Source organism: Eptatretus burgeri, chromosome 14 (assembly GCF_056783735.1).
Source record: "Eptatretus burgeri isolate ZD-2024b chromosome 14, Ebu_testis_v1, whole genome shotgun sequence".
Lineage (NCBI taxonomy): Eukaryota > Metazoa > Chordata > Myxini > Myxiniformes > Myxinidae > Eptatretus > Eptatretus burgeri.
In genome coordinates, this window is record NC_140974.1 from 60,079,680 (window position 1) to 60,099,757 (window position 20,078).

Genomic DNA, 20,078 nt, shown 5'->3' on the forward strand with positions numbered 1-20,078 from the left:
ACTCCTCTCCCCCACGCAACTCACTCCTCCCTCATCCGACTCACTTCTCCCTCACCAAACTAAAAAAAAAAATCAAGATTTTCAAAGTAAACACAGTCATATGTCAATTTACACGTCAGTAAAAGTTTCATAGTCCATATCTTGTTTAGTCTTTCAGTATAATTTATTTGGACAAATTAGGTCTGCTCTGTGAAATGACACAATATTTGTGCAAGTCAACTTTGTCTTCTTTTATCTCTGAGCAATTTTCACTGGAATAAATTGTTTTACAGATAGAGCATGAATACCATTGAGTAACAAATAGTTTTTAGCTCACCTGGAACAAAGTTCTGGGGAGCTTATAGGTTGGCGTGTCGTCCGTCCGTTCGTTTTTCCATCCGTCCGTCCATTCGTTCATTCGTCCGTCCGTCCACAAATACTTGAAACTTATTCTCTGAAACGACACATACAATTTCAATGAAACTTTATCACAACTTTCATCACCGTGTATGTACCAAATTTTGTTCATGGCATAAACAAAAAAATTGGGGTCTGCGTGGGTCTATGGAGGGAGTTTACAGAGGGGGGGGGGTTGCCCCCCCCTCCCCAAAGAGGTATTTGCTTTCTTCTCTGAAACTACACACACGATTTCGATGAAACTTGACCATAATCTTTATCACCCATGATGTACCAAAGTTTGTTTACGCCATTAAAAAACATCGAGGTCGAAGAGCGAAGAGGGTCTACAGGAGGTTATCACCCAAAATAGGTATTTTCTTTCTTCTCAGAAACTACACATACAATTTCGATGAAAATTGACCACAGCCCTCATCACCTGTGATGTACCAAAGCTTGTTCACACGAATAAAAATAATCGGGGTCTAAGTGGGTATACAGGGGGGTTTCCCCCCAAAATATGTATTTGCTTTCTTCTCTGAAACCACACACACAATTTCGATGAAACTTGACCATAAGCTGTATCGCTTTATCACCCATGATGTACCAAGCTTTGTTCATGGCATCGAAAAAAAATAATCCATAGGTATTTACTTTCTTCTCCGTTACATATTTTGTGGGTCATTCATGCCTTACAGTGGTCCCCTGGTTATCTTATCCAGCCGTTACCAGGTGAGCACCGAGGGGTATTGCTCCTCTGTATATTTGTACTCAGCTGTGAATGAACGCATACACATAAGGCAAACATTTTTACTAAAATTTGCTGCTTTGAGCGACAAGTGTCTTTTCAAACAGATTTAGTTATCGAATGGATTCTGCTTAAGGCATGATCAATGTAAAAGCTGTTTCGTGCTTTTCCTGATGTTGTTGTAAGGAAGCATTAGGCGAGTAGTTTTATCTCTTTCTTTTGTCTTGATTTCTGTAAAAAGAACAACAAATTGCATCATTTGCTGAATGCGTGTCCATCTTAAGGTCTTTACAACTCACTGTGGACTCTTTGCAGACAAACCACAAAGTCTCAGCCACATTGGACATGGACCCCCATTCAACACAACCACTTCATGTTTCCCTGCATGGAGCTCAACCACTAACCAGACACAGCACCGAACATCACAGCAGCACAGAAAACTATGCAGATCCTGACGTTCCCCTCGACCAAAACATTTTGGGGTAATAAGCAAGGGGCCACAAGAGTTGTATGTGGATAAGAGACAACATCAATGCATCAACGATTAGATAATTATGTTGGTTCTTACTGCTTGCAGCAAATCTCGGGATATTTTTGATGCGGGAAAAGTTGGTGAGCAGACATCGGGAGAAGTTGCTGTACATTCAGGTCAGCATATGTGCATTGTAAATCAGTGGTCTTCTAATTGTACTATAGGGAAATATTTATTATACAGTCATGTCTTCTTTCAATAAGAACTAGCTGTGTTTACCCATTGCTGCGCCGATGGATTTAATCTAAAGAAAGAATGGTGCACTTCACAAACATATTGCATGTCTATTTATGAGTCTCAATGAGGATGGATAATGAAGTGAAACTTGCGAGAAAAAATAGAACATTTTAAAACACCATTGTCATTGTGGTTATGATTGTTGTTGTTTGTGTGTTCCTTCTGTGTAATGTAATATATACTGAAACGCAAAAGAAACTTACCACTTGTTTGAAATGTAATAAAATTGTAACAGTTCAAAATAAAACAAACCAACAATTGCTGATTGAAACATTGGCGTTTTATTGATGACATGTCAAGTTTTTGACCAAGATACACCATCTCATAAATTTGTTCTACAGTACAGAACAGCACAGGGTGCAATGTCAGTCCCCTTTCAATAGCGTGTGTGGCCACCATTGTTTTGGATACAGGCAGTGCATCGTCGGCGCATACTGCCTACCAGTCTTTGGATGGATTGCTGCTGGATTCTGTCCCACTCAGTCCTCAATGTCTGAAGCCATCTGACTTAGGACCATCTGCCTGTCCTGCCTTGCAGTGGTGACTCTTGGCCTCCCTGATCGAGGTCTGTCATCTGCAGAGTTGTGGAGGGTGTCTCTGTCCACCAGGGCCGATATCGTCTGGTGTGAACAGCCAAGGCGACGTACCACCTCACGGTAGCTCAATCCGCCTTGCAGTATGCCCAAGGCACACTGCCGTTGATCCCTTGACAATCGTGGCATGTTGATTGAAATGCCCATTTTGCACTGGCCTTTTTAAAGCCAATATCAAGACATCACGTGCAGCTCATTAAAATCATCCCGTACCCCTTGGCTAATCACTGACAGTTAAAATGGCTGTTCAACAGCTGTGCTATGAAGTGACCATTGAAGGTTCAAGTGACTATCCGTGACCGTTTTGTCTGACAGTGAGCACACTATTGTCCACAAATAAGTTCACACATTTACTACACGCAGTGTTATTGTTGATATTTGAAGGTTTAAAAGGTGGTAAGTTTCTTTTGCGTTTCAGTATATTTTCCTATTGCTTTGAGAAGTACTGTACTGCTTCAAAACAGGCATTTTTAATGATTACACAGACACAAATTTTTGTTCAAAATAAATCGATTATTAGCTTTCCTCCCAATTAAATCGATTATTAGCTTTCCAACTGTACCATTTTCATTATTCTACGACAGGAGGAACCCTTTAGAATACAATGTGACGTGCGCGCGCACGCACACACACACACACACGCACAGCACACACGCACACGCACACACACACACACACACACACACACACACACACACACACACACACACACACCTCATCCATTTATAGTAAAAATAAAGAATATATGAATGCATTATAGACAAGTGGAAAACAGTTAGATATTTAACAAGGGAAATTATTTTATGCCTTGTAATATTATTTTCAACAACATACCAACATTCAGATCTGAAGACACCACAAAATAGTATCGCTGTCCAGTCGGCAAGGCATTGCAAGTTGGTATTGAGTTGCCATACTAGTTGGTGACACCTTCATTTTTAATGCGGATCTTCCCAACTACAAGCCACTTTTAGCAAACAGCTAACAACACAAGGGGTAACTATATCATACAAGTTTAATATTAATAGAGGGGAAATGCAACGAGTAGGTCCTATCACTACCATCTAACTATCCCTATGTGTATTATGCTTGCTGTGTCCACGATCTTCCAAAAGACCGTGTTGTATTTTTAGAGAAGCTGCACATGGTTTTCTCTTCCACAGGAAACAAACCGTTGATTGCAGCACCTGGAATCACCAAACAGCATCAACCAAAGAAACCATCAAAAGGAATGTGGGTTGTACACCTTCCATGCATGGGAATGGCCAATGCCTCACCTAGGGTGGTCAAATAATTAATTTGTTGTGTGCTGTGAATTGTTGCAAAGGGAGTGGATGGAATACCATAATTGGGCCAAATGTTATCTGCAATATATCTTTGCAGTGTTTTGTAGCTCACCTGTTCGAAGAACAGAGAGCTATAGCGATACTCCCGGCGTGACGTCAGCATCAGCGTGAGCGTGAAAATGTTAGTTTTTGGTGCAAGTTATTTCCTTTCTAATGTTTTTATCTACCACACTATTTTTTACTGATTACAATACACAAATATATATATATATATATATATATATATATATATATATATATATATATATATATATATATATTGCTTTAAAATTATTTGGATCAGACTTCACTGCAATGCTTTATAATAAATATTATGAGACTAGTCTTTTAAAAACGATAAATGTATAAACAGGCGAGCATCGGGTGGCTTTGACACCAACTCTCTGGTTAGTTGTTGCCACATGAAGGCAATATTGAAGGGTTGTTCACCATTTACCCACACATCCCTGAAAAATCAACTGCGAAACTTAATTGTACTCACTTTACCTGTACACCTCCAAAATAAAGATCCCGTAGAGCATAACGCCTTGATACGGACATTCTGGAAAGATGGATACTTGGATGACTTGTGTGACATCATGCTTGTGTGACATCCTTATGCTATGCCTTTCATTCTTGTGTGGCATCCTCAAGTTGGCTCATCAGGCTTGTCTGATATCCTCAGGATTGGCCCATCGTGAATCCCTCCTGCCATTTCTTTTCAAGAGGGTGGGCACACCAGTTTCATTTTGCGAGCCAATCTTTCCCTTTGTTGAAATTATTATCTCAATTAACGCAAAATTATGTGCAGCTTCATGAAGTGAATTTGATTTCCCAAATTAAGCAAAGGCATTTCTAATGAGAAGAGGCCATTATAAACTGATATCATTGTCAGTCTGCAGATAGACATCTGCAGTCAGTTTATATACCATCAACTGGGAGCTACTAAGAATGCCTGAGTAACTTTGAACATTACTGAGGGATCACAAGAGCATGCACTGAAGCAATACCTCAACCAATTTAAACGCAAGGACGTGTAATGAATATTGAAAGGAATAAAGGATTGTAAAAAAAAGTACTGTATTCTCGACCTGACATTGGGGAGAACAAAAATATTTTTGGAAAGCTTGTTCAAAGTTATCCCAGCATTTAAAAAACATCCAGTTGATTGAACAAAGTGCAGTACCATGTGACTTGGGTCTCTTACCATTGCAAACGAAAACCACATTGGACATCGTTCTGTCTCAGACAATGTTGATCTTTGTTTACGACCAGGCTTTGCAATATTCAATCCCGGCTTTGCTATTAAGGTTGCAATTTCCTGAATATTTTGCTGTTATATGATTCACTTTAACCAACGAGCCCCTGTAGTTAAACATGTTATACTAAACTTTATTGTTTAGTGTTGTGATTTCCTGTATATAAGTGCGCTTTGTGATTTCAAATGCAGCATCATCCATTTTACGTTCTGTTGACGGGAAGGAAGTGGGCTTATGGAGGGTAGTTGATAACCTTATCCAGCGATCAGTGCTCAAAGTAATGCGTCTCTCTCACGAGCTTTCTATTCAGTCTGGCATCCCAACTTGTTCTTTAAACTCTGCTTATGACATCTAAAGGCCAACTCCACACATGATTACTGACTTCCTCCACTCTCGTAGTCACTGTGTGGCTCTCAACGAAATCCTTTCATCTCTTGTCCCTATCAAGGCTGCAGTTCCCCACAGCAGTGTTCTGGGCACAGTCCTATTCCTTATCTTCATCAATGGTCTCTCTGACTCTCTGGAAAATCCACTTTATATATTTTCTGATGACTCCACCCTCTGCCCAACAGACATCCCACATCATTCAGATAGGCAGGTTATAGCCTCTTCCCTCTCTTCAGACCTTGATAGAATCACAAGCTGGAAAACACTTGGAATATGTCTTTCAATCTTGACAAATCAACCCCCTCTCTCTCTCTCTCTCTCTCTCTCTCTCTCTCTCTCTCTCTCTCTCTCTCTCTCTCTCTCTCTCTCTCTCTCTCTCTCTCTCTCTCTCTCTCTCTCTTTCTCTGAAAGGACCATATGACAAACCCTTCCATATACTTTCTTAACAATCCTCTTGAGGAAATTCAGTCATTAATACTCCTGGGTCTCACTATCAGCCATGATCTTTCTTTGGCAAACCATATTTCAAAGTTTGTCTGCAAAGTCAGTCACTGACTTGGCATCCTGTGTCATACAAAGTCCATCCTTGGCACACCTGAACGTCTATCCACCTGCAAGACCTTCTATTCATACACAGCTTGACAGAGTACTGCTCTCCCCTCTGAGCAGACTCCCCTGCTTCACACATTGCTGAGCCTGACGTCGTGGAAATCAAGGTCTTCAAGTTTATTGGTCTCCCGAGATTAAGCTGAGTCAATGTAACTATCACTTTCCAATCGCAGACAGGTCATTGGTCTGTCTTCCACCACCTCCTTTCTGGTATTGCACCCTCTGTTCTGTCCGTGCTTTGTCCCCACAATGTTTCTGCAGGGTGCACATGGTCCAGAATAAACCCCCTTCTTGTAAAACTACCGAAATCCAGGATCACTGCTCATCTCCACTCATTTGTTCCTCTTTTTTTCCTGCCCCTGTGGAACTAACATCGACATTCTCTTCATTGTCATTCTTCCCACCAAGTCTTCATGGCAACTCTTCACCACCATCTCAGATCATCCCCAATCCATTATCTTTTCATTCTACGATTAACCCCCACCCCTAAACCCACCTTCCAAATTTGCAGTTCTTCCTTCCTGAGAGTTTGCTTCTGTATCCATCTTGTCCACCCCATGCATCCACCCTTACCCCTCATTCCTCCCCACACCCATTTTTTGGCCAAGTCTCCCCCTATCTTGTCTTTCAGCTCTGCTGTTGGTGTCCCCACCCCCTCTCTACTGTCTCTTTTGTAAATAACTGCAAGGAGAGACAATTTTATTCCTTACTAACTACTATGCATTCTTTATGGCGCGACTGCAGGATCGCCTGGCAAAAGGACAAGCAGAACTTCGAAACAAAGTACCAGCTCCTTTCAGATCCAGATACTGAATCCGAGTGGGTGCCTCTGTTGTCATTTGCTCACTTAAACACTAGCTTAACCACACCATAGGAGAACAGAACCAAAAATACTCATTTATTTATTTGCTATGATATCAATTGAATACCCTTAAAAGCATAACATCATTGTGTATTTTGCATCGAAGGTTCATACATTGTGCTTTATTTATTTCTCTTATTGGTTTTCAAGTCATTCTGTGAACTCCACCACTATTTCTCCCTTTGGAAGTGATGCAAGTACTATTGATCAGTTTTGTTTTTCACCAAAATATAAGCTCAAATTTTCCAACCCACTTGGAGTCAAATTCCTTTCATTCACCAAACAACTGGTCCTTGCCCAGAGGTGTTTTTAGTCTGTAAGGGTTGCAGGGACTTCAACAGGAGTAGAATGGGATGAGGCCACGAAGTGGTGATGGGCTGGAGTTTTTTTTTTTCTAAGGACTGGAGGGAAGAATACAAGAAGACAGACTTGGATCGATGATTCCACAAGTGAGAGAAGAGTGAAATGTAGGAGTTGAGATAAGGAGAAAGCTTTTAAACTTGAAGAGGTTAACACCAAGAGTATTGTTTTCTGAATGTACTATTTGTGTAACCTGTGGGAGCTGTGTTGGGATGAAGAGAGGAAAGGGCGCAAGGAGCAAGACTGGAAGAAAGGTGGTGTCAGACCATAAGGCCATGAACCTGTATGCAGTGAGCAAGGAGCAGTTCTATGACCAAGGCCCTTGGTCTCACTGGAATCTTTCTGACCGAGATACATATTAGTGAGTCTGGGAATGTTTGGCTAAATCTCCAAGAACACAAAATGGCAGGCCATGGAACCATCCAAAAGCATTGACACTTTGAGCATGCAGTTAAGCAAAATGTCAAACAACACAATCAAGAAGGAAACAATGGCAGCAGAAAGCAGCAAGCACAAATCAATTTGTTTAATTCTGCTACCAGGAGGATGAATCAAATAATAATAAATATGCAACGTAATGTACAGTGTATAAACAGGAATAGGATAGGAGAAAGGGCAAGAGAAAAAGAAAAGAAAACACAACAGTAACTACAAGGGCACCCGGTAGAGCACACACCTCTGCCAGGCTGATTAGTTTATGTTTTGTACCCCACTGATAGGTTGGATCTGGATTCGGACCTTAACTTAAAATGAATGGTCCTGTTCTTGTCAGCAAACCAACTCATCCACCAAGTTTCATCCGAATCCGCCCACAACTTTTTCAGATATTGTGCTATATATCGTTTTTTTTTATACTCAATGGTAAAAATATAATTTAAAAAATTCTCGGATCCGGATCCGGATTCAGATCTTCACCAACATCTAATAATTTCGTCCTTGTCACATACCTCGAAGCTTTCGACCAAATTTCGTCCAAATCCATCCCAATTTTTTGATATATTTTGTTCACAAACAAACAGACGGGGGTGAAAACATAACCTCCACCCACCTTCAGTGGTGGAAGTAACAAACAAACAAATGACAGACAGACAGACAGACAGACAGACAGACAGGGGTGAAAACAATCTCCTTCCACCTTCGGTGGCAGAGGTAATAACACAGCACATGTTATGGAGAACACCCAAAAGGCTCGGAACCAACAATATGGTTCATTTTGCAACAATTCACAGATTAGGCCAGAGCTCTTCCTGGGACACAAAAACCTATTAGATGTACAGTATGCTGCACCATCTGTTACCCTCATAAAGATGTTAAAATGAATGGATTTTACAGTATCAACTGATCTTTTGCCATTTCTATCAACACAGTAAGGCGACAGAGAAGAAGTAGGAATGGGCCAAGTTGAAGGAAGTTGGTAAAATTTCGGTGGCAGAAACTAAGGCTATATGTGACGATCATGGACCAATGGAACTCCCCACCACACTTGCTGATGCCGCTGCAGGTGGCAAGGCCAGAGCACAGCCTGCAAGCTGAATCACAAGCTTTCCAAACGCCTGCCATCTGAACAGCATTGCATAATAATGAATTACTTAATTGCCATTTTATTGTGCTCCCCGAATGTGCCATAACTCCTGCCTTTCGGTCTGCGATGACGCTCGTTTTCAATCTTCCCATGTTTTCTGGCTGTGCAAACAAGATGTGGAGACTCTCGGAGAATTGTTTAGTAGCTACACCTTCAGTTGCTTTAAGTACCATACCAGTTGACCCCAGAGCAAGTACCTTTCCACTGGGAGAGTAACACTTAGTTGTTCTCTGTTGGATTGCAATGATTAACCAGTCAAGCATCATTCAACAATCACAGTAAATCAGACGTGAAGCCTTTTACAATGAGCTGCTTGTTTTACTGTTTTGCAGTAATTTCAAGTCATTTGTAAGACTGATGCTGAAGGACACCAGAGATGAATTGTTCAAGATGACCAGGGTACATGCTCATTTCACAGGGAAGGGGAGGGGGGTGGTGAGAAGAGGAGGGGAGGGCTATTATGTACTGAAAATAACCTTCCACTTAGACCAGGAAGATCTGGGGGAATTCCTTCCAGTTTTTCTGTGTTTCAAAATGTGTTGAATATTGAAAATGTAGAGTATTTACCACTAGTTAGTGAATGAATTGGACACTAACCTGTTTCATTATTTAATGGCCACAATTATTCCCACGTTCTTGTGGCGTTGGCCGGCAGAAACTTGGCCCAAGTATTATGCGAACTGGCTGGCCAGGCCTGATGCTCGACCAAAGGTTGGATAGGAATTTGAAATTTGGCCATGGTGCCGGCGATAGCTCGCCTACTCATTGTGAAGGACGCCGTGAGATCTTTGACATCCACCGACTAAATCCGGCAGACAGGAAGCCCAGTTTGACGTCCACCGGATGGCACACACATTGATGAATCACCCTGCCTGAGAAACACTGGGATGACAGTTTACAGCAGTGCCGAGATACAAATTCAGGCGAGACGGCTTGTTAACGAGTGTGCGTACCTCTTGGTAATTATGTCAGCCACACAAGCTAGTTTCATGATTATTCATTTAAAAAATAATATCTTGAATCAATAATCATTTTTAAATATTTGAGATGTTTGCAACTGCTGTCCATCTCAATTCTCTGTCCAGGAGTTCTACCAGAAAAAGGGAAGACAGGTGTTGGTGAAGTTGAAAGTGGGGAGCACACTCAACCAGTGTGTAGACATGATCCTGGACACTCTGTTGGACTACCAAGCCAAAGCTTTTGAGAGCAACATGGTTTTTATACAAAGTGAGGACAGCTCATTCCCTTAGGATTTAAAAATTTATATTCAGGATCTCTAGAGAACCTGCTGACTTTTTTTTTAACCACTTCTGTTCAACATTCCGATGATATAACATTCCGATGCATCTCCACATATAAAGAGCTATCTGGTAATTATGCAAATATGGTGGAAATTTTGACCCCCACCCCCATATTCTGCATCCTTATTCCTTCCCCCACCCTCCCCTTATAGATCTATTTTCCTTCTCTCTCCACTCCCACGACACACTCCTCATCTCCTTTCTCTCAGAGTCTCAAGGCTCATGGAAAAGCCAAACGACAAAGGGCAGCAAGTTCACAAACTACCAAATGGGACAAGGGAGAAGGAGGGGGCATACACAAGGAGGAAAGGAGGCAATGCATCACAAAAACGAGGAACAATAGACCAGGGAGGAACAGAATGAGAAAGAATGAGCATATGCAGAAGAAAGAGCACATGAGGTGATGACGGGCAGCGCATTTGAAAGACCGAAGTGAGGACGACGAGTCAATGGATGAAGTATAGTTGATTTCACAGTCGCGAGAATAAGGGGACAAATTAATGCAGGTGGGCAACCAGTCGATGGTTAGCAGGTGAGGTTTCTCTTACTTTTCTCAATTTTGGTTCTCATTTCACAAGTAAGTGACCGGCACCCCCTCCTCCCCTTCCAATCCACATGCATACGTAACAAGTAGAAGGTGCCTAATGATTATTCAGGATAGATATAACTCATAAAAGCTTACTTTAATTCCATTCTTATGCAATGATTTCTTCTTTTAAATCCCTCTTCATACTTTGATTGTTCATTACATATTGCTCTACAATGTAGCATCTTACAAACATTTTTTTTTACCGTTCTGTTTTATCACACACTTTAATTCATACCATTTAATGCCGTGTAATTATACATGGCTTCTATCCTTGAGTCTTCAATTTTGCATTTTTATTGCATTAATTCAGATTCAGATCATTTTCCATGAGTGTGAGATATACTGTCGCCGAGAGGATATTACTTTCACCCCTAACCCTATGCATTAAGGCTTACATTGATTGATGATGCTTGTCTGGATGTGGATTAGTTCTGCTGCTGCTGATGACCTGTTGTTGTTGTTGTTGTTGTTGTTCTTGTTCTTGTTCTTGTTCTTGAGAGTGTTTACCCCATTTGTGACTTTACAAAACCAACGATTTTACACCACAGAACACAGGGAGCAGTATGGTTGTGCCAAAATCAGCACAAAAGACAAGTTTTTATTGTTATGCTTTAAAATAAAGAATGTTAAGGTGTGAAAAGCTAGCTCATACTATACGGTGTTTTTGATGTTCATGCCAAAATTAATGTTGGAACCATTACAGAATATATGGTCACCTCGACAGATCTTCTAACATCGACCCGTCAACGGTGGGGATTATTAATTTCCAAAAGGATGGGCCGAATCATACGAGCGACCCGAGCGGAATTAGTCCCCCACACACCCCAGTCAGAAATGCTAATTCCACCGGTCTCTTGAAACGAATGTTACCAATTTTCACCTCCCTCAGGGATTCGCCCAAAACCACACCAAAATGGTTGCTTACGCGAGAGGTTTGTAATGGCGGATCACCATATGAAACGTGTCCTTTCAGAATAACGAGTTTATTTTAAGAAGGTACAGGACGACGAAAATGGAGAATCACGAGACAAATGAAAGACGGATACGAATACAAGCAAATAATTTTTTGCTTGCCACCCCTGTGTTTTTTGAGCCCTGGTGTAACAGGGTCTTTTTTACCCTCCTCTTGTGACCATGCCTCACACCTCTTCAACATTCTTTGCTCAAGGCTATACGCTGGCCTGTGAGGGAGCATGGCGCCGCCTCCATGGTGACATCACCTGTATGCGGTTGTTTTGCCAATGTATCAATCATGCAACGCCTTCTCGTTTGCCACTGGCAACGTGCCCTCTGTGGTCCTTATAAGGCCACCGTCGCATTAGATACCTATTACCAAGAACTCGGACCATGAGAGGGGTGGGCGTTATATGAATTTACCCCCTTTGATTCTTCCCTCACCTGGCACCTTTCCTGGTTTACAGAGAGAACATGAAATAAGGCTTTCCTACCTAATGCCTATTTCAGCACAGCCCCTTTCACAGCAGACATAATCGGAAGACAACTTCTTCTTATGGGTCCCAATTACAAAGACATGTTTTAAGCGACTCAAACACACGGTCCATGCTAATTATTATCAATCTCATACCTCCTACCCATCAAATGTAACAATATTTACATTTCCCTTCAACTATAAGCTTTTCCCAAGCCTTGATCTTTGTATAATTATTACCTCCACCACCGAAGGTGAATGGAGGTTATGTTTTCACCTCTGCTAGTTTGTCTGTTTGTGAGCAGGATATCTCAAAATGTTGTGAACAGATTCGGATGATAACTTGGTGGACATGATGGGTGTGTGATAAGGACCAACTGATTAGATTTTGGTGAAGATCGGTTGTGGATTCGGATATTAAAATTATAAAAAGTGATTCTTCATCGTTGAGAGATTGGGACAAAAATGATAGCACGATACCTCAAAATGTTGTCGACAGATTTGAACGAATCTTGGTGGATGTGTCGGATAGGTGACAAGAACAAGCTGATTAGATCTTGGTTAAGGTCCAGATGCAGATCCGGCCTATCAGTGTGCTACAAACGTAAATTAATCAGTGTGGTGGAGGTTGTAGTTAAAATAAAAACTGATTAATTGTGATCATTGTTAATCGATGACACGGATTGGGTATAAATGTCATGCCGAGAGTAAAGTTTGAAGAATATGTGGATGTGATGGAAAATTAACAAAGATGAAGAATGGAGGTAAAATGACAGTAAACTTTGAAGAATAGAGGTGTGTCAATCTGGGTGAAAGAAAATATTGTATCGAGAGAAAGGCTTGACTTTAAGAAGGGAATTGAATGAGGGAATTTTGTGTGGATAAAGATCAGGGATTGCAAGAAAAGTGAGAAATTGTTGGATTCTTTTATAGAGCTCCTTTTGTGAGGGAAGAGCAGGAAAGATGGATATGTGAAGAATTCAGAAGGGCATGTGATGAGGGAAGAATATTGATGATGGGGGATTTTAACTTGCCTGGGATAGATTGGTTCTAGGAATAGGGAAAGGGCAGAGCAGAATTTTTTAGACTTGTCCAGGATTGCTTTTTAACCAAGTTTATGCAAAAGCCCATGAGGGCGTGTGCTTTTTGGACCTCTTTTTGAGTCACATTCACAATATGGTGGAGGAGTTGAAGGTGGGAGAGCATCTGGGAATAGGTGACCATAATATATGAAGTGAAACTCCATTGTGAAGATATGACGTTTGGGACAGTGATGCAAGGCTGTTTGGATTTTAAGAGGGCAAACTTTGTGGGAATGAAAAGTGATTTGGGAGCTTTAGATTGGGTATAGTTAATGAGTGGGTGGTCTGCATCAGAGAAATGGGCAACCTTCAAAGAGCAAATGTGTATGGTGTAGAGTAGGCATATTGCAGTGAGGTGTAAATGTAAAGGCAGAAAGAGACCAGGGTGGTTGAACACAGAAGTATGCAATATAACTGAAGTCAACCTATTAGCTTGACTTCAGTTGTGGGAAAGGTGTTGGAGATGTTCATTTAAGGAACGGATAGGGAAAAATTTGAACAATATCAAGTTCATTAAAGACAGTCAGTATGGATTTACCAAAGGGAGATAATGTTTAACAACTTCAGTGTCGTTCTATGAAATAGTTTCTGATTAGGTGGATGAGGAAAGTGCAGTGGATGTAGTATATCTCGACTTTAAAAAGGCATTTGATAAAGTACCACATTGTAGGTTGTTCGCTTAGGTGAGGGTTTGTGGAGTGGCTGGTGGGGTAGCTAACTGGATTGAAAACTGGCTTAGTCATAGGAAGCAAAGAGCGGCTTGGAGTGGGAGGGGTCTGGCTGGGAAAATTTAAGTAGTGGGGTACCTTGGTCATTATTTTTGACGAGCAAATACCACCCATTGCTTCACTGTCTGGAATACTGAAATGGGGGGGGGGTAGGGGTGGGAGAGCGAGAGAGGGGTGGGAGAGCGAGAGTGGGGTGGAAGAAACAGAAAGAGTGGTGGGAGAGAGGGAGAGGTGGCGGATATATATATATATATATATATATATATATATATATATATATATATATATATATATATATATATATATATATATATATATATATATATATATATATATATAGATATGTACAAGCAGGGACGGATCCAGGATTTCAGGTTGGCAGGAGGGGGGGGGGTTAGGGTTCCCCACATTCAACTCCTCCACGATTGGCCTGCACCGCATGTCTCTCTCAATACCACCTATCGCTAGCAAATACCACCCGTCACCTCACCGATGGGAATACCATGAGAGGAGGGAGTGAGCAGGGAAGGAGCGAGGAGGGGAAGGGGAGCAAGGAGGGGAGGGGAGTGAGGGGGGAAGGGGGAAGTGTGGAGGGGAAGAGGGTGTTCTCGACTTGTGTTTGGTAGGGGGAAGGGGTGGTTCTCAACTTAAGCTTGGTTGGGTGACTTGAGAGGATGGGGGGTTCTCGATTTTCATTTGGTTGGGGGACTTGAGTGGGAAGGGCGGTTTACTTTTATTTGGAAGGGGACTTGAGGGGAGGCGGGGGTAGAGGGGGGAGGGTTACCTCTACTGTAAGCTTACGTTTGCCTTGAGTGTAGCTTTACCTCCTCACACCTCATGGAGGTATATAAGGAAGAGAGGGATTTGAGGGTGAGGGGTTATTTTACCCCCTTATGGATTAGTTTAGATTATTTATGGATTAGATTAGTGGTTAGTTTACTTAAGCCTCATTAGCCATGGAGGCTAATGAGGCTTAACTGAGAAGAGGACTTGAGGGAGGGGGTGTGGTGGGTTAACCTCCTACAGTTTCATCATTAGGCCAATTCATCAACACTTTTGCTGTTCCTCGGATAGATGTAAAATTGGACGTCACGTCTGCCGGCATTAGTACAAGATTGAATGAAATGGGGTACGTTCAAACAGCACTTTCAAACGGGTTCAAACAGCACGTACCATTTTAGAGAGATTATAACATGGGCTTCCCTTTAGGGATGAGACTCGTACTGCAACTAGCACCTTGTGTACCCGCTATGGAACTGGAGCTCTCCGAGGCGGTAATTACTCTTACCATTAACATTACTTGTCTTATCTTACATTTTAAACTTTTGTCAGATTTAACTACGATAACGGAACACACGTTTATATTTGTATTTTCTTGTGTAAATATGGAGAATACTTTGTTCACTTTATCACCTTAACATTGTCTTGAATGTCAACTTGTAATTTTATTTTCAAAAATGACAACCGATGTGATAAGAAATGCCAATTACACCACAGTCGACTGTATTGCTATGGATTGTAAACAAACAAACATCGAAGAATGCCACTCAAAGTTGAGCCACAAAGTCATTACAAATATGTAAGCAAAAAGACAAATAAAGCAAATGGAAAGGCAAGAGAATGGTGAAACAGAGGTGTGTTTCATTTCCAAGCAGCTTGTAGAGCACTCGCCAAGTGGCTTAAGCACAAAAGCAAACACTCCAATGAATTGGTTGATAAGGAACGCTGGCAAAAGGCAAGTGATAGCAAGCAGATTGGTAATGGGACACACCCTAGCACCTTCATCAACGCAAAAACAACCAGTGGAATATGTGTGTGAAGTTTCGTGTTCATCGGATGAGGTGTGTTTTTCTATCCAAGATGGCCGCCAAACCATGTGACTTGTGACGTCATAATTTTTACTATGTATGCAGAAATGATGGAAGATGATAGTTGCAAATTTTCGCTTCGTTAGGTTATGTGATTCCAGATAAAACATTATTTAATATTTTTCTTGAATCCAACATGGCTGCCAAACCATGTGACCTATCAATTAGAAAATATCAAAAGGCACCAGTTCACCACTTGCTTGATATGTGCACAAATTTCGTAAATATATCTTGAGGGGATTTGTAGTTAAGCTCCGGAAACGGACGGACGGAACCCATTTCTATATCCCCCGCCAACTTCGTTGGTTGGCGGGGGATAAAAAAGTGGAGTGAAATATTGAGAAGGTGGGATCATATTAAACAGCTTGCTTAAAGTAAATACGCTTAGTTAATAAGAATCGCCAATTTCTTTAAATTTTCAGATTTCACTCCATATTTTGACACTTATCTAGCCCACGAGCTCTGATCCTCAGATCCGAAGACAGTTTTTGAGTATATACTTTCATGAGTCTGTGAGAGGCCATCATGGAAAATCACATCATTTTATGCATAAAATTGCTCCAAGCTCCTAATATGAAAACTATAGCACTTACAAAAGTGATGTAGATAGCAATTCGTAGTTCTGAGAATCAGGCATTCAATGACATGAGTGAGGAAAGTGAAAAAAAATTTTTTGAGCGCTTTATCATGCACAAACCATTGCAGCCTGTTCCAAGGCAAGACATTTTTGATGAGGCCGAAACAAAAAGAACCCTGTGAGGTGACAATGGGCTGACCAAGATGACTGCCATTTTGGTAAGGCTTTTTTTTGTTGTTTTTTTAGATCCTTGTGGAGGATTTCTTAGTCTTACTCACGTTGTTGTTCTTCATCTTCTTCTTGTGGTTGTCCTTCATCTTCTTCTTGTGGACTTTTTAGATCCTCGTGGAGGATCTCTAAGTCTTACTCACGTTGTTGTTCTTCTTCTTCTTGTGGACTTTTTAGATACTCGTGGAGGATCTCTAAGTTTTACTCACGTTGTTGTTCTTCATCTTCTTCTTGTGGACTTTTTTGTTTCACAGCCTACAGTTTTCATCGAAACTTCTTGAAACTTGGTATATATATATATATATATATATATATATATATATATATATATATATATATATATATATATATATATATATATATATATATATATATATATATATATATGTAAAAATACCCTGCGCAGACAGTAACCATCTCCGATTTTGAAAATTCCTCCAAGAAAAAAAAGTTATGACGTCAAAATATCCCCGCTAATGGAAATCGCCTAAAAAATTATCTCCGAAACTAGGCAAGCATTTTGAATTCTGTTTGCGGGAATCGAATAGGGCATTAGCAGAGATGAATTACCGCACATATGATACATCACTATGACATCATATCAATTTTTATGACGTCATTCCTATTTTTTTGACATTTTTTGTTTCACAACCCAGAGTTTTCATCGGATCTTTGTGAAACTTGCCATGTATACGCAGAAAGCCCACGCGCAGGCAGTAACCATCTCGGATTTTGGAAAATTTTCCGAGAAAAAAAATTTGACGTCGTCATATCGCCGCTAATGGAAATCGCCTATACCATTATCTCCGAAACTAGGCAAGCTGTTTGAATTTTGTTTGCTGGAATCAAGCCGGGCATTAGCACAGACTATAATTTATCGCAAACCTGATACATCACAATGACGTCATATTCGTTTTTATGACGTCATCATTAAGAGGACGAGGATCTTAGCTCATTTGAGCTTGTTTTGTTGATGATCACCCCGTTAATTATCTTCAAAATGGGTGTTAACATTTACCCAAGTACCCAGTTTTCATTCATGCACCCCCTTGGAATTACCTTAGTATGCATGCAAAGGTTCAGGCTGCTAAATTTCATGGTTTTGGAGTTATGGAGGAGACACTGACACACACACACACACACACACACACACACACACACACACACACACACACACACACACACACACACACACACACACACACACACACACACACACACACACACACACACACACACACACACACACACTTCTCATCAATGATTTGGACAGTGAGGTTTCCAGTCAGCATGATAAATTTGTAGATGACACAAAACTCGGAGGTGTGGTAGATAGCAGAGAAGGTGGTGATCAGATTCGGGAAAGTCTAGAACTAGATCCTTTAATAGACTGGGCAAAAGATTGGCAGATGCAGACTTGCATCGAGAAATGTAAGGTGCTGGGGATGGGTGTATGAATAATGAAAATAGAGATTACGTAATGCACGGGGCAATCTTGGAGCGTGTCACGCAGGAGAAGGATCTTGGGGTGGTAATAGATATGGGGTAAGCAGACAGCACAGTGCCAGGCAGCTATAGTTAAAGCTTACAAGGTTTTAGGTTGTTGTCTTACAGGATAAATACAAATCAATAGAGGTAGTTTTAACACTGTATAGGAATTTAATGGGGCCTCATCTCGTATATTGTGTACTATTTTGGTCACCACATCTGAGGAAGGATATAGCTGCCACAGACGGTACAGCGTTGAGCTACTAGATTGATTCCAGGGTTAGCTGGACTAAACTATGAGGAATGTTTGAAGGAGACAGGACTTTATACATTCATGGAAAGGAGGCGATTGCGAGTGGATCTGATAGAGATGTTTAAAATAATGAAGAGTCTGGACCAGATAGGTGAAGTGGGAGTTTTTCAGCAGAACGGACAATGTTTGGACCATGGACCATAGCTTGAGGGTGAAGATGAGAGTTCGGACAGATTTAAGGTAGGGGTCTTTCAATCGGAGGTTGGTTCCCATCGTGTGCTGCCTTTTTGGCTGCTGGTTGCATCATTGGTTAGGAACGCGGTTATGCCGCTGATGCAGTGCCCCTATTACCAGTACACTGGTGCTCATTTCGCCGACCTCAGAAGGATGACAGGCTGAGTCAACCCCCTGGTGTTCATTCAGTGGAAAACGGGGCTCGAACTCAGACTCCAAGGATCCCAAGCCACCACCCTAACTGTGAAGCCAACACCAGACTGATGGAGAATGGTTAATACATGGTATGGTCTCCCCCGGAAAGGTAGTTGCGCCCAAGAGGGTGGATAAGTGGGATTTAGATTTGTACCTGGATGCTTTGGAGAGAGGGGTATGGGGATAATGCTTGTGTGGATAGTCGGTAGTTTGTGCGTGGATGGGTGATCATACCGGGGTTGGTGCAGCGCAGGCATGATGGGCCGAATGGCCTCCTCCTGCACCAAAGTTCCTTGTGTGATGTAAATGTAAAGCTTTGCTTAAACCTAATGAGCTCCAGAACAGCGAACCATAGTTCATTTTTCGATTGTCTTTCTTGATGCACATTTCATGCATTTGTTCCAAACGGACTTTCTCAACAGAGCTGATGTTTAGTACACCCTGTGGAAAGAGACAGTATGAAATGTTACATTCACACTCCACCGTAAATTGCAGGCTTTTATGAACAATTGGCCAAGATGGAAGAGTTTGCCACAGTGTTGGCTGAGCTCCTGATCCAGCAGGTTCATCGAAAGCAAATGAACAGCCAAAAGCAGATGGTGCGCACAATGAAGAATAACTTCTCCACGGTTTTGAAAAGCTTTGAAAAGAAAAAGGTGTGTGCGCATGCCATTCCACCTGTGCTACCATTATTGTTGCTTACAACCTTTCCTCTCATAACTGCATGTCTTTTATTTTTTTAGTCTCACCTCGAAGGGGATGCGAAACTATTGCAATGTCCCTGTCTGTGTGTTTGGCTGTCTGTTTGTCTGTCTCTGTCTGTATGTGTCCGAGTGTGTATATTTTAGCTTTTAAAATGTTTTTCTCTGCAATCGCTTGTCCGATCGATGTGAAACTTTAAACAGAGGAGGGACTCTGCCTGGAGAATATTTTATTGTTATGACATCAAAGGTCACATGGTTTTGCAACCATATTTGATTAAAGAAAAAAATGTGGACCACATTTTCTCCAAAACCGCTCAATGAAAAAAAATTAAATTGGCAATGTCATCAACTCCCCATGGGGTATATAGGGTGATAAGGATGACGTCATCGTTGATGTGGTATTCCAGCCATAACTGGTTTAATTGAAATCCTTATCCAAAAATCTGAAACTTCATTTATCTGATCTATGGCCCAATGTGAGCGAAGAATTACATTTATGACATCATAGGTCACATGGTATGGCAGTCAAATTG

The 20,078-nt window shown here is 41.3% G+C and overlaps 1 protein-coding gene across 13 annotated transcripts in view; it reads left to right on the forward strand.

The window, feature by feature from the left end:
- Positions 1 to 20,078, forward strand: part of CCDC180 (coiled-coil domain containing 180) — a 119,836-nt gene that overhangs the window by 79,557 nt on the left and 20,201 nt on the right. For 10 of the 13 annotated variants that reach the window (XR_015051289.1, XM_085855106.1, XM_085855109.1 and 7 more), the window contains 7 exons: positions 1,439 to 1,605; positions 1,701 to 1,771; positions 3,649 to 3,718; positions 6,810 to 6,884; positions 9,202 to 9,268; positions 9,955 to 10,096; positions 19,337 to 19,497. Coding sequence is in view for 11 of the 13 variants with exons in the window: in XM_085855106.1 (XP_085711232.1) it covers positions 1,439 to 1,605; positions 1,701 to 1,771; positions 3,649 to 3,718; positions 6,810 to 6,884; positions 9,202 to 9,268; positions 9,955 to 10,096; positions 19,337 to 19,497 (753 nt within the window). In the remaining 2 variants the exon portion in view is untranslated. Of the gene's footprint in view, positions 1 to 1,438; positions 1,606 to 1,700; positions 1,772 to 3,648; positions 3,719 to 6,809; positions 6,885 to 9,201; positions 9,269 to 9,954; positions 10,097 to 10,322; positions 11,615 to 19,336; positions 19,498 to 20,078 lie in introns of those variants that run through there. The other 3 variants (XM_085855112.1, XM_085855114.1, XR_015051290.1) reach the window with 3 other exon arrangements.